The sequence below is a fragment of the Quercus suber genome, unplaced genomic scaffold (genome assembly GCF_002906115.3).
Source record: "Quercus suber isolate HL8 unplaced genomic scaffold, Cork oak 2.0 scaffold_833, whole genome shotgun sequence".
Lineage (NCBI taxonomy): Eukaryota > Viridiplantae > Streptophyta > Magnoliopsida > Fagales > Fagaceae > Quercus > Quercus suber.
The window spans coordinates 1-23,199 of NW_027070263.1; the positions used below are offsets into that span (position 1 = coordinate 1).

Below are 23,199 nucleotides of genomic sequence, written 5' to 3' on the forward strand. Positions count from 1 at the left end.
CAAAATGAAGAATAATACCAAAAAAAAAAAAAGCACTTTTGGTACTTCTGCCCAGCGAACACAAAATTTGGATGGGACATTTGCCTCATGAAACTTCCATAGCATGCAAATAGATCTAAAATAACTTTTTTTTCCCAATGGGTGGTAAATGAATAAATAAATTACTTGTTGCTTCCATAATTAATATATCATTTTCACAACTCCTACCCATGCTAGTTTAGGCCTCCCTTTACCACTTTTCACTCTCTCAACTTGAATTAAATTATTCTTTCTCACAGATGCATGCATTAGTCTATACCGCATATGATCAAGCCATCTTAAGAGTCTCTCTCTCTTTCATCTTTTTCTCAATATAAATCACTCTTAGATTTATATAGATGACTTCATTATTTATCTTATCTTTCCAAGTGTTCCCACTAATCCATCTTAATATTCTCAGGATTCCAACAAATGCTTGTGCACAATCATTACATACTTAATACATCAAATAAGCAGACACACGTAAGCAATTACTAACAACTCAATATGCATTTTCAGGACATACCTGATCAACACTGCCAGGTCCAATTATAACTAGCGCCACACCAGATGCATCCATGATATCCTGTCAACATATCAAACATATCAGAACTGTGTAAAGGGACTAGGCATGTTGTATACAAAAGGTAGTATTTCCCAATTTATCATTTGCAACAAATAAATAATAATAAAAAAGAGGATAATAAGCCTCTTAGACTCACCTGTCACCCAAGATAAACATGCTTAAGAGCTACAACCCATGTTTTGGACTTCCCTTCTCACCTGGATAAGGTGGTAAGTTAAGGCATGATCCTCCCCACCCCCGCCTCTCTGTGTGTTTGTGTGTGTGTGGGGTGGTGGTGAAGCATTAAAATTCCATGTGAAGGAGAAAGCGTTGACCTTACTAGAACATTCCCTTAGACTAACCATTGAGTAAATTAAACACCTGTGCATATGCAGCTTAATGTAATAAAAAAATAAAACTATCAACTGCAAGAATCCAATGCTTTCTATCGAAACTGACCAATCGGTTGCACTCCATCATCTTTGAATTCATCTTCTATATACAACACTGTTGAAATACCAACTCAGAGACCTTTTTCGTTTATTTTCAGCTCATCAACAGTGTTCATAAATTCATTTTTTGTTAACCAGAAATTCATTATAGCCCAAATTAAAAGGAAAAGACAGATTTTTATTTTTTTAAGTCAAAATATACTTTATAACAGTATGAATGAGCCCCTACTAATTTAATTCAAATGTTTTCGTTTACCAATCAAAACAGACAAGGGCAAAAACATGGCTTCTTTAGTCCTCACCTTCTTGGAGGCAAGATAATCAGCCCGTTTGCGGCAAAAGACACATCTGGAAATAAAGACAGGCATTATAAGCAAAATACCAAAAAAAAAAAAAAGGCTACATAAAACTTAGGGGGTGTTTGGTACACCATTTCAAACAACAATTTTTAAGTTTTAAACAATATTACACGTATTTTTATACATTTTTTCACTCACACATATTTTCACACATATTTTTAAACAACAAAACACATGTTTTTAAGTGTATATACCAAACACTGTCCAAATTCTAAATTAATGAACAAATTTTTATCAAATTCGGGTGTTGATTGCAAAATTTTGGTAGTTTATGTTGCGCATTATAAATGCCCTCATAGTAGAGGATGAAAAAAAAATTGCATCCAAAAGCTTGAATCAGCTATATTTTATATAGATTGATATGCACGAAAAATGACTAAGAAACTCACCCGAAATGGCGAGCGAAAGCAACAACAGCTTTCCTATCTTTCCAGAGTTGAGAAATGGGAATCCCATTTCCATTTAAATCGAAGACTTTCACCGTATCAAGTAAAGTTGAGCTATCCTCACTCACCTCCGAAGTTTCAATCCCTGAAATTGGAATTTTCGTTAATTGAGTTTTTTTTCCAATTCCGATGAAAAAAAAAATAAAGAAAAAGACAAGAGTATATATATATACAGGACTTGTATACACATTAATTTTCTCGAAAAGCAGAGGTTGTGGAAGAATTACCGGGAGAACCAGACACAGCGGAAGGTACGAGGTGGCACCGCCGCGTTGAGAGACTGAAAGTTTTGTTGGGGTGCGGCTTGAGAGTTTGATACGATAGCACACGTGTTGAAGTGAGATTGGCGTTGGTGTTGGGGTGGAGAAGATTGTTGGAGGAGAGTGTGGTAGACAGAGAAGTCGCCATTTTTAGGATCGGTCTCACAGTTTCAGAGAAGCAGAAGAGACTATCAAGTAAAAACTTTTGTGGTTGCGTTGCTGAACTAGTGGGCGAGTTTGTGACCGTTGGTTAAATAGTTATTTGTGGGAACCGGAATTACACGTGGCAGTCATGTGCTAGTTCATTCTTCGTATAAAAAGTCTAGAGACACGTACTTTCCTACAACTAGTACACATGTCATGCAGTAATTTGATTAATTTGGACAAATGTCAGAGGTGGTTTAATGGAGTCCAATCTCATTACAACAAATATGCAAGCCGTGTCAAAATGTGTGCAAGAGTATTTGTCCATATTCTTGATAACATTGGTTGCATCATGGGCATACTCACAACAAATGACACCAGCCTATTTTGATAGATCCAGGTTCGGGTCATTATTCATTAGACCTATTTTTTTATACCATACTTTTTCAATTTTTTAGCAAGTATATAGTATGGGATAGGGAGGTGAGGTGAGATTCAAATCACAACAAACATACCTTATATAACCCTTACCTTTTTTGAAATCACAACATAGAAATATTATTATGATTGGACTATTAGATGAATTCCCTTATATAACATTATCTTCTTTTTTTTTTTTTAAGAAACAAACACACACAAACGAAAAGGAAAGGGGTTTTAACACAAAGACACACCACAACTCCACTCAAAAGTTATAATAACTTTTAAGGGAGATAGAAGTAAAATTATTGTTATATGTCACAAAGTTACCATCAAAAGTGATTAAAATGGAGCTATTGTTCATGTTATGTAGTTATTGTCATTGTGCATTACTGATACTATCCAAACAAATTTTTCTTATGAAAAAAAAAGGTAGAGAGAGGCGACCTAAGTTGGTATTTTTTACCTGACACATGACTTTAATGACACTTTACACGCTAGGCCCAGACCTACAGGAGTATCCAAATGGATTTAAAAAGAAAAAAAAAATTATGTAGAATTATCTTTTTTTTTTTTTTCTATCTATTTTTTTCTTTTATAACATTTAAGTCTTAAAAAAATATTAATAAAATAGGAAATACTTCTTTCTATTTTCTCTTCAATGAAAAAGTAAGGTATTAAAGTATAAACTAGAGGGATTTTGACAGTTGAGAGGCAATTGCTCCCTCAACTAGACGCTATCTTATGGGCCCACAATTTGTGAGTTGTGAGTAGGAGTGGGCTCTAATAATTAGTTCCCTAGCTTTGCCGTTGTGTGTGATTAATTTTTTTTTAACTTGCAAACTTTATTAAATCAAACAAAGGATATCTACAATAATGCGATCAGTCTAGTAAGCATCTAGGATGGTTTTAGGAGGATTCATGCTTATTAAAACAAAACTAGCTTTTAAGCATAACCGCAAGCTTGGCAACAATGTGGGATGCAAAATTTAGTTTTCTCATAACCTATTTAAAATTACAACTAGAGAAGATTTTCTAAGCTCAAGTGAATTACAAATAATAGTGCTAATTAATGGACTAGTTCGTATTTAAAGAGAGAGAGATCAATCTTAAACTCATTTTTAAATTTTAACTAATTAATATAAATAATAAAATAAACATATAATTTAATTATTTATTTTGGAAGTCTAAGTTCATTTCATAAAATCAATGTGGGTGTACAGTAAAGGGACCCTTGGGCCTAATCGGATCAAGAGTTGTGGGCTAAGGACGAATGTCTAGGCCTAACTAGCCTTAACCTTTTCGATGTTTTCAATGATCTTTCTCCTGACCAACACTTGCTCGCCAACCTTGCTCTTTTTTTTTAGATGTTTTCAATGATCTTTCTCCTGACCAACACTTGCTCGCCAACCTTGCTCTTTTTTTTTTTTCTTTTTCTTCTTTTTTGTTTTTTTTGTTTTTTTTTTTTTTTTTGTTTCTGAAATTCTTTATTTTCTGAAATTGACATACCTATCTTATATATAAATATAAAATGAAACAATGACCTTTTGTTAATTTCGTAATATTTTTTGAGTAAATGCTACAAGTTTAACTATATACTGTCTTCTATAGCACAAAAGAAATTTTTTTTGTTTTTGTTTTTGTTTTATGTTGTTGAAGTGTTATCAAATACGCTCGTACTACGTTAAGGGCATGTTTGGTACATTGTAATAGATATTGTAATCTATTAGTTATTCTTAAGAAATAACCATTCGGTTATTTGGTTGTGTTTTTATTATAAGGAATATTCTTAATTATTCCTTATAAATGACTATTCTTTAAAATGAAAAATAATTATTCCTTTAACAAAATGGCGGTTATGCGCGCCTAAATAAGGATGTTGGGCCTGACCTCACTTGGGCTCATAACTTACTTGTAAAGTGGGTTTTAGATTTCCCACTTTGGGTTGTTCTTGGCCCAGAAACTCAATGTAGCTATCTCTCTTTCTCGCTCTCTCTTGCTAACTGAATCACTCTTTTCTCTCTACTCTCTATTTCTTTGAGAACCTTTCAACAACCCCCACTCCTTGTCCAACTTCTCTTATTTATAGCCTTGTGATTAGTGGGGTGCTATGATTACTTTTATAGTTAGTGGCTTTAAGGGTCCAATGCTGTTATCTTTAGGTGGTTGTTTGGTGGGAGTGACTTTGGAACTAGTTCCCACTGGAGGCGGATGCTCGGCGGTGGTATCTCTCACTGTTTTACCGGGCATCCGAGATACGGTTTTTGCCGTGCAGTTGTACTTTGGTGGAAATAAGACTTGCCGGTCACGTTCCATCGTTGCGAAGTAATGAGCATGTATTTCAACAACCGACCAACAGGTTTTGGGCTAATCATGAGGTCACAGGGCATGCATCCGTGTCCCAAGTGGGCCTTTAGCCCAGCTTCTAACGGGGGAGTGAGTAACCACGGGCCATTCTGTGGAGTTTGGGCCCAAGGTCTAAACGATCCTGGGGGCCTGGTGCTGTACAGCGGTAGTAGCTATTCATTTACCCATTAAATAGATAAATAAAAAATATAAAAAATATAAAAAAACTTTTAAAATAAACCCCTATACTTTCTCTCTCTCACTTAAACAAATTTATTTATTTTTAAATTCTCCTATTGTTTGACTCGTACCAGCACTGCCGCACTAGTGAAGAAGAGATTGATCTAGAGACACCGGTTCTTGATAAATGAATTTTATTTTTAATTCCTTTTAATTCTCCTTTTGTTTTACCTTTACTATAATAACAAAGAGATGACATGTTCTTGGTTTTCTAATTTTCTTTTTGTTCTACCAGCACGCTAGATGACCTATTCTTGCTTTTTCTTTTTTCCTTTCTACAATTTTATTTTGATTGTCCACTTTAAAATGAAAAATTGTATGTAATGTTAGTTTATTTATTTATTTATTATTTATATTTCTTTTTCTGTGAGCAGAAACTGAAAATTAAACTAATAGGTGGTATGGGTATTTGAGGAAATACAATATAAGTAATATACTAACTTACTATCATTCAAACTACAAAAAATATTTCTCAAAAAAATTAATTATGCCTAATATTAGCAGTGATGATGCCAAAATAATCAGTTGGGTCACTCGTCGAATCCGGAGCATTAGACGATCTTGTAGGACCTGCAAGATAAAGGAGAGACTAATCGAAGTGACCACCGGGTTGTGCCCGGTGGGGGAGCCTCCGATACTTAAGCTAATATCAACCCATATATTGTGTACATGGACAGTGTTTTGTAATAGTTTTTTTGACATACCTTAGCAAATGGACAGGTTGTCCCTTTTATAGGTGACTTAGGTAGCTGTTGAACATAAATGAGAATGATTATTATCCTAATTATAATGTTCTTTGTCTTGATGAGAGAGTTTAAGGTCTTTGATGGTCGTTATTGAATGTGTTGGGTGACAATTACTCATCTATCTTTGATGGCCTACTAAGGATGCAATGATTGTCCATTAAGATGGACGACCTTAACGGTTTTTATGGACTCATCAATTGCCCCCCTTCCCAAGTCTTATTTTGCTTTATACTAGTCAGGCTTTGGGAATATTTTTGACTTGTTTAGATTCGAATTTCTTTATCTTCAACTACTTTCTTCTTCAAGAATGGTAGTATTTTTGTGAGGACTTCTTAGTATCTACCTTTTGAAGGTCTTTTTGGACGTTCAAGGGATCATAGCTTGATCTTGAAAGTGAGCTAATTTCCTTGGATGATAATTTTTTATCACTGCTGAAGAGCAAGATAATTTCTTTGTACGACCATTTTTTATCACTGCTAAAGAGCAAGTTAATTTCTTTAGACAACCATTTTTTATCACTACTAAAGAGCAAGCTAATTTTTTTGGATGACCATTTTTTATCACTGCTAAAGAGTAAGGTGATTTATTTGGACGACCATTTTTTATCACTTCGATACTTCTTCTTTCATTCATTTTCTGGTTGTCACGTTTGATATTCTTGATTTGCGTGTGACTTGTGTTTGCGTGAGAATCCTTATCTACTTACACTTGTCTAAGGGTATTTAGTCACTTACCCACTTTTAGGTGGCTTACATCCAATTACAGAGCTTCATCATTTAGATTTTCTCAGCAATTTACATCGGTCTAGCGGAATCTTGTCCCTTTTTTTTTTTTTTTTGGTGACTTACATCCATTTTTAAGGAATCTTGTCACTTAGGCTTCGTCAGTGATTTACATCCGTCTTGACAGAATCTTATCACTTAGCTATTTTTTGGTGACTTACATCCATTTAATGAATCTTGTCACTTAAGCTTCATCAGTGATTTACATCCGTCTTGGTGGAATCTTATCACTTAGCCATTTTTTTTTGGTAACTTACATCCATTTAAAGAATCTTGTCACTTAGGCTTCATCAGTGATTTACATCCGTCTTGGCGAAATCTTATCACTTGGCCATTTTTTGATGACTTACATCCATTTAAGGAATCTTGTCACTTGTTACTGGAAAGATTCCTTAACGCTATGTCGTTTTGGACATTCTTGAGGCCATGTTGATATCTGCATTAAATTGCACATGCACTTGCCAAGACTTGGTTAAACAAGAATTTTAGAACAATTTATATATAAATAATAAGTTACCAATAGCCAAGGTGGGCCTTTTTCTTACTTTCTTGTAATTCTAGAGCTTTATCTCTTTTGTAATTCATCTAGTAGTACATACATTTTTGCATGAAATCTTACTAGACGTAAATTTTATAGACGAATATAAAAAAGACATAAATAAATGTGTTACCTTAGATGACAGCTTTATTTTACCACACTCGTTGATTTTTCATTGCAAGGATCTTCTTGACGAGCTTTTCTCTATTAAGATTTTTAAGCTTAACATGATACTTCATGTCTAAGGCCTAGATCTCTTTTGCTTCAATTTTTTGAAGGCGTAAAAACTACGCCACTTTGTTGCCCCCATTCAAACATGAATAGTGCAATTCTTTTTTGTTAATGTCTAGAGGAATGGTCTATCATGGTTGGAACTTTTGTTTTTTTGGAGTGCTTTGATGACCATGGTCATTGCTGTTTGAAGTAATAATTTCCTTTTCTCTCTTCTTTAATTGTACACTTAAGTCACTTCAATAGCGCTAGTTGCATTTTGTTAGGAATGACAATATACAAATATGCAATTGCATACTATACAATTATGGATGTCATTTGACGAAGTGAATTCTAAAAGTATAATATGATTTGTGAAGACTGAAGCTATTGGCTACATGCTTCTTTAAAGTGTCGAAGTTAAAGCTAATATGTCCATTATTTTGGATACTCAAGTGTCCAATGTATATCAAAAATGATTTTAAGATAAAAAGAAGTGTTTGATGTTGTCATAGCATGTGCAATAAGTTGGTAAGATATGAACTAGAAAAACGTTCATGAATTTTTTTTAAAAAAAAAATGGTGTAACGAATCTTTTATTCTAGACCCCAAGTTTCTCTATTTTGACCTTACTAAATCATATAAGTAATTAACTTTCAAAATGACAAACTGCTATAGATATTTAAAGGATAAAAAGGGTTGAATCGTTAAATAATGCAATTCATCACGTCCTACAATATTATTATGGTAAAACCATAATGATATTTGATTCCACTTTTTAGTGCCTCAACATGGCATATTTTAAAAAGAATTTGACTTCACCTTTCTTACAATCTCAATAATTATAGAGCTAGACTAAAGGAAAGTATAGGACTTCCTTGGATTTTCTTTTTCTTTTTCTTTTTTACTGTCTGCCTTAGATTCATTTCACATTTAGTTGGGAACTTATGCAATTCCTTAAATTTAAGATATATACGTTACACACATCAAAATCAAGTTTTAGAGATTAAGCTAACAAGAGAGAGAGTGTGTAAGGTTTAATTACCTGTTTGCCTTGGGACTTTTTCTAGAAATAGAATATTCGATCCCACCTTTGCAAGGATCTTAGAACAGGCATACTTGGCTTGGAACCACTTTGTTCACATGGCAAGTGATTTAGATGTGTGTGTGCGGTACTTTGGGTACCCTTCTAAGTTGATTTCTTTTCAACAAGCTCTTCTTTGGTGGGTTGATATTGGCTTCAAAGCTATTGGGGCTTGACTCCCCATTTGTGATGTCAAAGGAATTTTCATAACCTTTCGTTGTATTACCCTTTTCCACTTAAGGGTTTTTGATATTTTTCTTGGCAGGTTCTTCTTGACAATTTCTTAAGAATATAGGTACAATCAAGCTAGTCTAGTTATACTAGTGAATAGTTTAGTACTTTTACTGTGCAAAGTGTTAGACTTGGAGCAACCTTGTCAAGTAAGAAATTCACAAATAATATTAACCACAAATGTATAAAATTTGTTGGTGGTTTAATATTGATTTTTATATAAATGAGGTGTAATATAGTTTATACCGAGCTCTGAATTGTAGTGGCTCAGTGAAAGCATGATGCTTTAACATATAAAGACCACTAAAGATTTCATGAAACCTTTTGGTGGGATTTATGCATGGAACAATTTAAATTCTCCATTCTCAAAGTGTAATTATACATGGAAAAGTTTAAATAGTAAACTTTGTTCATTCTATGGTGAAACATATGAAGATATAAAATTTTATAACTTAGCAACGATGATGGAATTTATTTCAGAAGAAATGTACTGAAACTAAATATCTTTTATGCATATTGGCATAAATTCTAATGATTTTTGAATTATGAAATTTTACAAACTTGCATTCCTTAAATAACTGGATCCTTTGACTCAAAAATAATGCTATTAGCATATTTTTTTTAAACCATCCTATGTCTTTTTGTGAGAGAAAAAAAACATCTTATATCTAATGATTTTGACAACTCTGAAAGTAAAAACATATAATGTTTGTACATTTAATTGATTGCTCTAAGGAACATTTATAAAATTAGTTTCCATTAGGAAACTAACTATAGAAAGTAAAAACCTATAGGAGTATTCACTAACTTTCTTCATCCAGAATTTCTTTAACTTCAAAAATCGAAATTGAATATATGTGGGTTTAATGCCTAAAGCAGATTATTTATTTATTTTTTATTTTTTATAAATAACTTAGACAGGCAATAAGATTCAAATCCACCTTTTTAGTGGTCAGAATCATGACATACTACAATTCTATTAAGAATATAAATTTCGGTTTCACTTTTCTCAAATGGTAAAATATGAGATTTCTTACCTTTAACAAGGGCCATGCAATAAAATTTGACTTCAATTTTCCTATCTTAGCAAGATGTATTAGGAAAGAAAAGTAGTGATATAAAAAGCCATAATGTGTGAACATTAATTAGGATATTATAAACATTTAGTTATACAGTAAAGGGACTCAAACGGTTTGTTCTGATTATATTAGGAAATGTAGTAGAACTCTTTTTGATGGTTATAATTAGAATATTAAGGCTATAATGCTTGAATGGTGGGTCTTACCATAAATTTAATTAGTGAGACTTACCATTCATGTGAGAGGAAGGAATACGCATTTATGGTATTTTGAGAGTACACAATAATTTTCTTACTTATATTTAGCTTTAATGGAGGGGATTTCAAAGAGTAAATGGTGATATTCCTTGACTGATTTGTTTTCATACTCTTTTCCCTAACTACCAAATATAATATATTTCTTGAACGTGTGTTGGCTGTAACTATAAAGCCTCACTGTTGTACAACTATTCAAACCCAAAATTGGAATCTTAAATTTTGGCTTGACAACAATCAAGGCTATTCCAAAGCTGGTATAAAATTTTGATGTCCTTTTTATCCCTTGTTTTCGGTTTGTTGAAACAGGGTATATATTCCCTTGTACTTACAGTTTTACTAAATAAAAGTTTCTGCCTATTTTAATATCTCTAGAACATATATATTTATTACCATGAATTCACGGTCTTCTAACTATATTATGGCATTTTCCATCAATGCTTAGCATAGAACCTAGGAATTATAATATTGTCCAACGTTTTGCATTCTAGGATGGAAAAGTATTATAGTTATTAATTCCTTCACCCTTATGTATCTTTTGAGAATAGTGTAGCGTGAAAGAAGATTAAATATTATTTGCAAATACTTTTTGAGTAGAAAAGGGGAAAATGTGTAAATCTGACCTTTAGATTTTAGACCATAGTGTGTTCTTTGAACTGGGCCATATCCTTAAGGTCCATCGAGGTGGCTTGGATTTTGTGGTCATCCAGCATTCAGTCCATGCCTTATAATGAACAAACCATCCATTTGATCTCCTCTACACCATAAGACCAGAATGTGTGCTTTGTTTCTCTGCTTCAGGGGTGTGGACCCTCAAGGAATCAAGGTAGAGGCCGTAGGGTTTAAGACCTTGGATTTGGGTTCTCACATCATCATCTACTTAATTGGACGACAAAGTCATGCTTTGACGAAGATGATGTGTCAGTGATACCTCTTTGTCTCCTCCATCTCAACTCAATCTTATATTGCAAAAGTGGTCGAAGAAATGAGAATGTGCAAATTGAAGAGATGATCAAAGGGTATCATCCTATGAGATACTCTTGGTCCGATATCTTCTTGTTCTTAACCCTTGATTGAGTTAAGTGACCCTTTGTTGTAGGAAGAGGTTAGTGGCTAATCTCATTTTTAAAATCATCTCTACCATGAAAACCCTAAGTTTTGTGTAAAGGAAAGCTCCTCAAAGATCTCACAAGAGATTCACACAAAACAGCAATGTATGAGCAACAATACAATATGGACAACCTCCAAAAATGTGGCTAGGGTTTTGTTTATATACCTAGGGTAAAAACATAAAACCCTAAACGTTTAATGAAGTAGGGCTGAGTTGGAAATTCTGCAGAAAATTCAACCTGTGCGATTTTCGATCGATCGAGTCTATTCTTCGATCGATCGAGCCAGGCCGAAAGTCCCAAGTACTTCTGCAGCCACTCGATTCCAACTTTACAATATTAAACCAACTTTGAGCAAGTCTAAATAAGACTAAATACAATGTGTTTGATCATGGTTTGCCAACATTACAAATTAGAGTTCTAAATACATAAAATCCTAAGACCTTAGAACCTAACACTCTTTTTTATGGTTATAATTAGAATATTAAGGTTATAATGCTTGAATGGTGGGTCTTACCATAAATTTAATTAGTGAGACCCACCATTCATGTGAGAGGAAGGAGTACGCATTTATGGTATTTTGAGAGTACACAATAATTTCCTTACTTATATTTAGCTTTAATGGAGGGGATTTTAAAGAGTAAATTGTGATATTCCTTGACTGATCTGTTTCCATACTCTTTTCCCTAACTACCAAATATAATATATTTCTTGAACGTGTGTTGGCTGTAACTATAAAGCCTCACTGTTGTACAACTATTCAAACCCAAAAATTGGAATCTTAAATTTTGGCTTGACAACAATCAAGGCTATTCCAAAGCTGGTATAAAATTTTGATGTCCTTTTTATCCCTTGTTTTCGGTTTGTTGAAACAGGGTATATATTCCCTTGTACTTACAGTTTTACTAAATAAAAGTTTCTGCCTATTTTAATATCTCTAGAGCATATATATTTATTACCATGAATTCACGGTCTTCTAACTATATTATGACATTTTCCATCAATGCTTAGCATAGAACCTAGGAATTATAATATTGTCCAACGTTTTGCATTCTAGGATGGAAAAGTATTATAGTTATTAATTCCTTCACCCTTATGTATCTTTTGAGAATAGTGTAGCGTGAAAGAAGATTAAATATTATTTGCAAATACTTGGTGAGTAGAAAAGGGGAAAATGCGTAAATCTGACCTTTAGATTTTAGACCATAGTGTGTTATTTGAATTGGGCCATATCCTTAAGGTCTATCGAGGTGGCTTGAATTTTGTGGTCATCCAGTGTTCAGTCCATCCCTTATAATGAACAAACCATCCATTTGATCTCCTCTACACCATAAGACCAGAATGTGTGCTTTGTTTCTCTGCTTCAGGGGTGTGGACCCTCAAGGAGTCAAGGTAGAGGCCGTAGGGTTTAAGACCTTGGATTTGGGTTCTCACATCATCATCTACTTAATTGGACGACAAAGTCATGCTTTGACGAAGATGATGTGTCAGTGATACCTCTTTGTCTCCTCCATCTCAACTCAATCTTATATTGCAAAAGTGGTCGAAGAAATGAGAATGTGCAAATTGAAGAGATGATCAAAGGGTATCATCCTATGAGATACTCTTGGTCCGATATCTTCTTGTTCTTAACCCTTGATTGAGTTAAGTGACCCTTTGTTGTAGGAAGAGGTTAGTGGCTAATCTCATTTTTCCCACAGACAGCGCTAAACTGATGATGCCAAAATTGTCAGTTGGGTCACTTGTTGAATCTGAATCATTAGACGATCTTGATCAAAGAGACCATCGGGTTATGCTTGGTGGGAGAGCCTCCGATACTTAAGTCAGTACCAATCCATATATTGTGTACATGGACAGTGTTTTGTAATAACTTTTTTGACATACCTTAGCAAATGGACAGATTGTCCCTTTTATAAGTGACTTAGGTAGCTGTTGGACATAAATGAGGGTGATTATTACCCTAATTGTAATTTTCTTTGTCTTGATGAGAGAGTTTAAGGCCTTTGATGGTCGTTATTGAATATATTGGGCGGTGATTACTCATCTATCTTTGATGGCCTACTAATGATGCAATGACTGTCCATTGAGATGGACGACCTTAACGGTTTTTATGGACTCATCAAGCAGATAATTGTATTAATTTACAATCAAAAGATAAGTATTGTAAGGACCAAAATTGAGTCCCTAGCCCAAAAGATAAATGGACTCAGGCCTAAGAAGCCTAAAACAATGAATTTGTAGATAGTGGGTTGGGAAAACTGAGTTTTAGTGAATCAAACAACAAATAAGGTAGATTTTGAAAACAAAAGAATCAAGATAGACAAGTTTAAACTAAAGAAAATCGTCCTCAGCAAAGTCTGAGAAGATTGGTTTTTATATATTTCTTTCAGATTTGATTACAAAATCAGTTCTTGACACTACAATATTTTTCTCTTGATTTTTTCGATCCCCCTGTCTCATTGCCTCATTCTCCTTTTATACTCTCTTCCCCTTTCATCTTTACCCTCCACGTGCAGACTAGATGATTGGTGTTTGATACTTGTCCCATCAACACCTTCCTAAACTCTTTACGTAGTAGCTAAGGCTGAAAACCACTGTTCAAATATCACTTCCGCATTAATGCGGCCAGAGAGTTAGCTACAGAGCATTCAATGCGATGATTGGTGTTTGATACTTGTCCCATCAACATCTTCCTAAACTCTTTACGTAGTAGCTAAGGCTGAAAACCACTGTTCAAATATCACCTCCACATTAATGCGGCCAGAGAGTTAGCTGCAGAGCATTCAATGCGATGGTAACAGCTTTTTCCTTAGATATTTTAGGACTTCTCTCTGTCTTTTGTTTCTACAACGCTTACCGATACCAGCAGAACTTCCTGGAACATTCCCCTGGATGACAAATCACCTCTACGGACCTGGGCTTTGGTTAGCCGAGGAGACATTCGCCCTCGGCCCAACCTCCTGGGCCATTATGATCAAACCTAACTTCTTCATTTACTGACACGGGCTCCCTTGACAATGTTTACTCCTCCTCAGAAGAACTCTCGTCCTTGGCTTGGGCCTTAGGCCCACTATCTACATAGATAATGAGCTCCTGGCCCAATACCCCTACAAGTATAATGTGACGTGCTTATGTAAAGAGAGATACGCAGGGGCAGACCTACAGTAGGGCAGGGGGGGGCCATTGCCCCAAAAAAAAAAAAAAAAAACCTAGTATATATATATGTTGAAATTTTAAGCTTTGGTCCTAATAATCCCCCCAATTAAATAAAAAAAAATAAAAATAAAAGCTGGTATACATATGTAATTTGAAAAATTAAGATTTGTCCTTAAATTTATATATTTTTGGATCTCCTTTGAAATAGCGTCAAGTTCCATTTTGATAAATGTGTTAAAATATTTAAGAAATATTTATTTTATATGTAATATTTTGTTGAATATGAAATAAACGTTAGTTTTTATTTTCATAAAAATAAAATAAAAAAAATTTTATTTTAAGCTTTGCCCCCCTCAAGTTCGAATCCTGGTTCCGTCCCTGGAGATACGAGGGCATGAGAATTAAGTGAATCATGAGGGGTTTAAATGAAACCATGAGATAGAATCAGAATTGGTAGAGTTAAAAGGCACTAGAACATAAGAATTAAATGAATTAGGAGAGAGGAAATAGAAACTATGATCCTAGAGGAATTTTCTTCGACCTTTATTTGATAGTTCTTAAAATTATTTACATGTACCTTAATTACATTATTATTAAATTATTTAAACATGTTACATAGATTTCAAATAGGTCATGCGATTAACACTATATCGCTAAATGATAGGCTGTAGGAACTTTCGAAAAATCCTACCCATCCTAATGTAGTTGTAGTAGACGGGTGAAATTGTGGAATTGCAGTAAGGATTTTAACTAGTATGGACGCTCAACATCCAAAGACTCATTGGTTAAGAGCTTTTAAGAAGAAATGACATATTCAATATGTTACAGACCAACTAGTAAGGTTGGTCGAAAGCACTCCAATAGCTAAGCAATGAAGGCATTCATAGATTGAGCTCAAAGAAAATGGCCTAGTGTTGAGAGAAAATGAGTGCAAACCTTCCTATATTGCAGTGGGAGGTCTTGTCATGTTGTATTAAATGCAAACTACGATAGATGATTATTGCGGGGTGTGAAGGGAAATTTTCTTTTGCAAACACTCCTTAATTAGGTGGATGAGATCTTTGCATAGGCTCTCCGATGCATGGTTCAAAGTAGTTTGCCCTAGATCGAGAAATTTGAAAAAAGGTTTTTTCCAATCTAATTTAAAGATAAACCCTTTAAACTCTTCCCATGTCATCAATAAAATGTTTAAATTTTAAGTATTTGCGATCTAAAATTATGCATAAAAAATAATTTTATTGATCAAATAGTAAATAATATCTAATTTGAACGAAATTTAATATATGTGTTAAGAAGATAAATTCTAACAGTTAGATTTTAAAAATTCATATATAATAAAAAGATATAAGAGGAATTTGAAGAGTTTCTCTTCGAAAAAATTATGGATTTATAGTGTAGTTTGACTATTACAATCAAGGGATCGAGTACACAAGTTAACCAAGCCCAATGGGCCAATCCAAATTGTCTGCATATATCATGCGTGATTATAGTCAGAATACCAACTCCATAAACTTAAAAAAACAATTTAGTTTTTAGTTTTTTGTTTTTTTGATAATTCAAAGGAAAGAGGAATTTAAATCTCTAATTTAATGTCTAGGTAGAAAATACCGAAAATGTATCAATTAGTTGAGTTATAAAACTCTTGACATGCCATGTGCAATAAAGTTAGCATGAAATGAATGATGGAAGAATCAATTTTAGCATTATTTTGTCCCTAATTTAATATGAATGTAGAATAACAAAAAGTAAAAAAAATTTTAACGTCCACCACATATTCACAACACTTTTGTAACAAATTTTAGATAATAAATTATTATTGATTTTAATTTAAATTCACAACTGAAATGACTTTTATTGTTTACAGCAACAATCTATAATTTAGGGTACGTTTAGTACACTGAATGTAGATTACATTAAAAATAGTCATTTTTATTATTGGAAATAGAAGACATTATAATAGAATAACTATTACTATTCATAAGTTTGGTTGTTAGATATGGAAAACTCGTAAAAGATGATGAGGAAACTTTATATTTTTAGAAATATATTAATTTTAAAACCTATTATATATACTTAAGGAAAAACTATTACATCAATTTTAAATTGGCATAGCTATTCTTCAATTTAAAGAATAGTTATTCCAATGTAATAACTAATTCATGTAATAAAAAATGCAACCAAATGATCGAATTGTTATTACACATAAATAACTATTTCATTATAGAAGTTATTACAACGTACCAAACGTACCTTAAAATTTATTCTAAAAATATTATAAAAATAATATTTTTCATTCTCATTGCGAGAAACATGTCCGGAATTGCGTTGTATGAAAGATATTTTTTTGTTCAGATCTGGCATAGGGTGTCAACGAGGTAACTAACGAACCCCACAACAAGGCCACGACTTCATGTCAAATTCCTTTTCCATTCTTGACAGCATCAAGATTCAATACGGTAGCATATTCCTATCTTTCGGGTTCAACTGGGGTAAAATAAAATAAAAATAACGAGGCTCCACTTTAGGGTTCACCACTATTAAGACATTAAAATCAGAACACAGCAAAATACATTTAACCATAAAATAAAAGTTCACTCCTTCCAATCTCTAACGTTATTTCACAATTCTCCAATGGCGGCGACCCTAACCCGCCTCTCAAAGCCTTCATCATCACTCTCACACTTCAGAAGATTCATATCTTCTTCTTCAGCCGCCATTGCATCCGAGACCACCAATCCTCCTTCTTCTCTCACTTTCAACAACACCACCACTCTAAGCCGCAAAGATCCAAAGGACAGAAATGTCCAGTGGGTTTTCCTCGGCTGCCCCGGCGTCGGCAAAGGCACCTACGCCAGCCGCCTCTCTTCCCTCCTCGGCGTTCCACACATCGCCACCGGCGATCTCGTCCGCGAAGAACTCGCCTCCTCTGGCCCTCTCTCTCATCAGGTGCTCTCTCTTCTCTCTCTCTCTCTCATTCATAGATAGTAACTTTAAATGTTAGAAATAGCTTCTTATTTAGTATTATCAACTAAATTTAGTCTTCGGATAACATAGTATTAAACGATGTGACAATTTTAGGAGGTGAGAGAGTTTTGTCAGATATAATGGCGAAAAAATGAGTTACACGTGGCCAACCTAGTTTAATCTGTAGATCCGTATAGCTGACTCCAACGTTTTGGGACTATAAGCTTGGTGGTTATGGGTATAACATAACTTCTTATTCTTTGTTAATTTCTGGTGTTTTGAGTGTTTGATTTGTGAGAAGTAGTTAAGAACCACTCTTTCTTTTTTTGTATATGTTATTTGAAGTATTGCATCCTCAAATATTAGACTGTACTCTGCTGTAAGGTTCAATGGGAGACGATTGGTTAATGTAAAAGCATAGTTTTTACCGAGTAGTTTGAGAAAATTAACCAAATTTTTTATTGTTGTTGTTGTTGTTGTTGTCTGGTGCAGCTAACAGAGATTGTTAACCAAGGTAAATTGGTTTCGGATGAAATTATAATAAGCTTGTTGTCAAAGAGGCTGGAGGTTGGGGAAACTAAAGGTGAATCAGGATTTATTCTTGATGGTTTCCCGCGAACAATAAGACAAGCGGTGAGCATCTGATCAAGCAAGATTGTTATTACTTACATTTAATGAGAAGTAGTTTTTTTTTTTTTTTTAATAAATTGAGGAGGCTGTATCCCTTGCAATATTCTTGTATTTCAATCCAAAGAGAAGAAATAGAAAGGGGTTGTGTTAGTATGGAAAACATGCTTTTGCTGGCTACTACAAAATCTGGAGTTTCTTTACTTTTTTCAACAACCCGTTTAATTTATATCCAAGCCCAAAAGTAAGTAGGTCATGTTTCAAATTTTGTTTTACTAATAAGGGTTATTTTTTTCAATTTGATCAGATAATATTTCTTCTAGTAAGAATTTCCCAAAATTAGCCACACAGTATGCTCTCTTTCCCCTTCACTCTGTGTGTATGTGTTCCTTGGCCAAATAACATATCTTTCTGAGTATTCCTTAACCTGAATCGGCTAACCAAGCATTATTGTGTGAATTCCCCCTCTCTTGACAGAGTTGTAAGAATTGTGTTATAGTTATCTCTGAAGTAGCCCTGTACCCTTGTGATATGCTCTCAAATTTGACTTGATTGTTCATGTTCTCAGGAAATATTGGAAGGGGTTACTGACATTGACTTGGTGGTCAATCTGAAGCTTCGGGAAGATGTATTGCTTGAGAAATGTCTTGGAAGAAGAATTTGCAGCGAATTTTTTTTTTTTTTAATAAATTGAGGAGGCTGTATCCCTTGCAATATTCTTGTATTTCAATCCAAAGAGAAGAAATAGAAAGGGGTTGTGTTAGTATGGAGAACATGCTTTTGCTGGCTACTACAAAATCTGGAGTTTCTTTACTTTTTTCAACAACCCGTTTAATATATATCCAAGCCCAAAAGTAATTAGGTCATGTTTCAAATTTTTTTTTACTAATAAGGGTTATTTTTTTCAATTTGATCAGATAATATTTCTTCTAGTAAGAATTCCCCAAAATTAGCCACACAGTATGCTCTCTTTCCCCTTCACTCTGTGTGTATGTGTTCCTTGGCCAAATAACATATCTTTCTGAGTATTCCTTAACCTGAATCGGCTAACCAAGCATTATTGCGTGAATTCCCCCTCTCTTGACAGAGTTGTAAGAATTGTATTATAGTTATCTCTGAAGTAGCCTTGTACCCTTGTGATATGCTCTCAAATTTGACTTGATTGTTCATGTTCTCAGGAAATATTGGAAGGGGTTACTGACATTGACTTGGTGGTCAATCTGAAGCTTCGGGAAGATGTGTTGCTTGAGAAATGTCTTGGAAGAAGAATTTGCAGCGAGTGTGGGAAGAATTTCAATGTGGCCTCCATTAATGTCAAGGGTGAAAATGGGAATCCTGGTATGAGCATGGCTCCACTTCTTCCCCCTTCACACTGTATGTCAAAGCTTATTACTCGGTCAGATGATACCGAAACAGTAGTAACAGAACGGCTTCGTATATACAATGAAAAGGTATGTTCCATTCTTTTTCTGCTATTTAGTGAGGAGGCATTTGTAAGACATCTGTGAATGCAAAGAGTTCCATCCAAAATAATTTTCCCTTTCCATGTGATTGGTGTCTGTGTGTTGTAAAAATGGTTTTGTTGAAAGTATATTACATTTCTATATTGTTTGCTAAGGTTTCCTTTGAATTTCGTAAATATCTTTTTATACTATTTGTTTGGCACCCTCACATCCTATCATTCTTGCAGAGTCAGCCTGTGGAGGAATTTTATCGTAGTCGAGGAAAAATATTGGAGTTTGATCTGCCAGGAGGGATCCCAGTTTCCTGGCCAAAATTGCTGGAAGCTCTCAATCTTGATGACTACGAGGAGAAGCAGTCCGCTGCAGCATAAGCTGTTTTACTGTACCTTTGAAGGTGAGTATGTCATTCTTTGCATGTATTAAGGTTCATGCCTAGCAATTTTGTAGGTAAAAAAGGGAAGCAGACAACATTTTTTTTCTCCTTTTTGGAAATAAAAAAACTTGAGCTCTTTGTAGCAATTTGATCCTCGTACTGATGCCTGGATTAGGCATTTTGATTTCTTTTTTGTTTGATGCAAAGAGGTTTCTGCTGTATTATTTGCATAAAGAGAGAATAGAATCTGTGAAAGTATTGTTTGATTGAGGGATGGTTTTGATTTAGGTAGTATTTGTGGTAGCAATAAGATTCAATGCTGGAGGCTGAAACATTGATACTGTATTATTTAACTTACGATTAATAATTTAATCAAAATGCACTTTGAAGTGCTTATCTGATGTTCTGAAGTTCCCCAAAAAGGTAATATTCTGTTATTTATTAATTGAAAATGATACTAGATTTCATGAATTTTCATATTGGGGGTTGAAATGTCTGAAATTTTGTTTGGAAAGGTACTAGTTTACAATATACCGTTGCCTTGTATTTATCTTTAGATAAGATTGATTTTGTATAATATATGTCCAGTTGCTTCTGGCTAGATGATATCCAATCTTGCTTGACTAGAGGACCTTTGCAGCTGGCCGAGCTGGTTGGCTCTAGTATTGCCAAGCAGTAAGTTACACAGCTGCATACATTGAATCAGGGCACATTACCAGCTCTTGACTGCAAGAGTTTGAGCAGTGCGAGATAGATTGTGCTGCACATTTTACCTATTTAAAACCTTCTCAAGTTGATTTGATACTGTACATTTTACCTATTTAAATCCTTGTCAAAGTCGATTTGAAAATTGGAACATATACCGCAGAAATTAAGTGCATAAAATGAAAGCTTATTTCATCATCAATTTTCAGTGGCTTGTTCATCTAAGTTAATTGAAGAGATGATTCTGATTTTCTAAATTATATGGTTTTAGGGAATTCTTTACTTATCTCTGTTATCAAATGGCAATCGAAAACATTTTTATAATTTTTTCTGGGAAATTCTTCACTTTTTGAGCATGGCTGGTATGTTTTCTAATTATAAAACAAATCCCCATTTTACACTCCAAAACCAATGTTCCTAATAACTATGATATGCATCCAAGACTCTGGATAAAGTTGTGTTTGCATCCAAAAATCTTAGATCTCTTCACTTCTATGTTAGAGAAATCCCTTCCTCTGTTCATGTAAGGGTCATGCAGACCCTTGACAGGCCAGAAAGCAAATCACAGAATTTTTTTCCAGGAAAATAAAGCACTGGATATACGAGTTCAAAAAGGGCCATACAAATACAATTTTACAGAGCTGAAGTCTGAAGACGTAAAGGATATAGAGGTTGGTTGGTAAAGCCAGCACCTCATGAGACAGCCAATATGTATTCAATATATCTACCATGGTTTAAAAAACTGAACCAATTGAGAACCTAAACACGGAGTCGTGCAAGGTTTAAATATGTAAATAGATATAATGATCTTTTTTGAATGAGCAATCTTAATTAACAAAAAATTTATCAAGTAAAATCATGATTAAAAAAATTAACTAGGAAAATCAAATAAGACAGTATATTCTCACAACTTATATAAGAAAATTGAAAATAACATTATAATTATAATTAATCCTTATAAAACTATGAATATAGTTTTAGTATTTTAATTATAATTTATAATATATGTGTATATAGAGTTAGGTTTAAGTTACACCCGGTGTAACACATCTCTACTCAATATTTTTTAATCTGATGCGAATATTGACAAATTCATTGTTAGATTACATTATCTTTATATATTCTTCATGCTTACAAAATTTCAAGATGATCAAAAATTAATAACCATGTCATCGATCAATTGTTAAAATTCAAATTTTTGTAGTTTAAAATAATGCATAAAAAATGAGTTTATAGATCAAATGGTAAATAACATCTGATTGATATGAAATTTGGCATACATTTAAGAACATATAGAACATGTAATTCAACGGCTAGATTTTTAAAAGATTAATTCAATAAGTTATTAGATTGTGTAACATTGTTTAGAATTACGCCAGGTATAACTTGAACCTAATTCATGTGTATATATATATATATATATATTTTTTTTTTTTTAGAAAGATATATTTTCTTTTATATGACTAATTAAAATAAACAGCAAAGAAGATATTAATACATCATAGAAGGTTTAGTTAACGAAATCTCTTAAGGTATTTATTAATAGATCATTTTAAGAAAGTTTTAATACCACATTTATGAAAAATATGAAAAGTTGATAAAAAGGTAAGAGTAATGCTAGAGCTTCTGGAAAATTCTTGTATGAGATGATTTTATGAGACCTATATCTCAATTACATATGAGTTCTATATGCATGAGATCCACATGTCATGGTATAGCTAAAAATAATGAGTGATATGGTACAACTAAAAATAATGAGGTAGACTAAGTATCTGATTGGTAAATATTATTTTTGTCAATTTATTTTATTATTCAGCTTATTTTTGCTACTATTTATTGGTCTCATTGTACTATTTCAGATAATTTTTACCTTTATTTACAGTATTTTCAGCAAAAAATATTTAGTTTTAATAAAATAAGCAAGAATCCAAAACGGACCCTAAATGGTCAGATTTTAAGTTTAAAAATTCATTATAATTTTTAATTACACAAAAGAAAAAACTTAAAATTCATCTCCTTCCTGAAAACCTTGTTGGCTCCACCTTATTATTTTTAGCTGACAGCTTGACACGGACCATGCCACTTTAGTCATTTGTAAGAACTTTGTGACTCTATTACTCAAAAAATAATTAATTTTTTCTATTTTTATTAAAAATAATTTTTTTATAATTTTTTTTAAAAAAAAGAATTTTTAAACCAATATCTTTGGGCATAAAATATTAATAAATATTAATTTGATTAGCATGTCAAGGTTTGCTAGAGTTTTGGTTTGTAACTAACATTACTGGCACCGAGTCAGTCAGTTGTGTTTGGTCTGGTGTGACTCGGCTTTCCATGCATTTATGTGGATCGGTTCCCAATTTTGGGAAACCAACAATATCGGTGTGGTGAGCATACCTCGACAAATGTTGAGAGCACCAAACCGTGTACACTATACATGCCTAAAATTGTACCTATAAAAACAAATACTAACCTAAACTCACATTTATTAGTGCTCGATTGAGAACAGTCTTTTTGCTGAAACTATGTTAAAGCATGTTTGTGGGTTCCAGTTAGTTCAACTAGTAAAGTCTCTGATGATTGTATAAGAGATCTAGGGTTCAATCCCTGCCTACACCAAAAACTGAT

At 33.5% G+C, this 23,199-nt stretch overlaps 2 protein-coding genes across 2 annotated transcripts; one reads left to right on the top strand and one right to left on the bottom strand.

Moving 5' to 3' along the window:
- Positions 1-544: 544 nt before the first annotated feature.
- LOC112016808 (thioredoxin-like protein AAED1, chloroplastic) lies at positions 545-2,338 on the bottom strand (the record flags this gene model as incomplete). The annotated part of the gene is given in 4 exon segments (XM_065767663.1): positions 545-604; positions 1,338-1,383; positions 1,784-1,925; positions 2,068-2,338. Coding segments are annotated over 4 exon segments (429 nt in total), but the record flags the coding sequence as incomplete, so codon positions are not given.
- A 14,508-nt stretch (positions 2,339-16,846) lies between these two features.
- Positions 16,847-20,267, top strand: LOC112001903 (adenylate kinase 1, chloroplastic). Its single transcript, XM_024034073.2, has 4 exons — positions 16,847-17,385; positions 17,896-18,036; positions 19,209-19,481; positions 19,721-20,267. The coding sequence occupies exons 1-4, from the start codon at positions 17,071-17,073 to the stop codon at positions 19,862-19,864; spliced, it is 873 nt and encodes a 290-aa protein (XP_023889841.2). The 5' UTR covers positions 16,847-17,070; the 3' UTR covers positions 19,865-20,267.
- The last annotated feature ends 2,932 nt before the right edge of the window (positions 20,268-23,199 follow it).

Coding starts and splice junctions, on each gene's coding strand:
- LOC112001903 (XM_024034073.2), top strand. CDS start 17,071: ATGGCGGCGACCCTAACCCGCCTCTCAAAGCCTTCATCATCACTCTCA. Junction 17,386..17,895: donor CTGGCCCTCTCTCTCATCAG/GTGCTCTCTCTT, acceptor TGTCTGGTGCAG/CTAACAGAGATTGTTAACCA. Junction 19,482..19,720: donor TTCGTATATACAATGAAAAG/GTATGTTCCATT, acceptor TCATTCTTGCAG/AGTCAGCCTGTGGAGGAATT.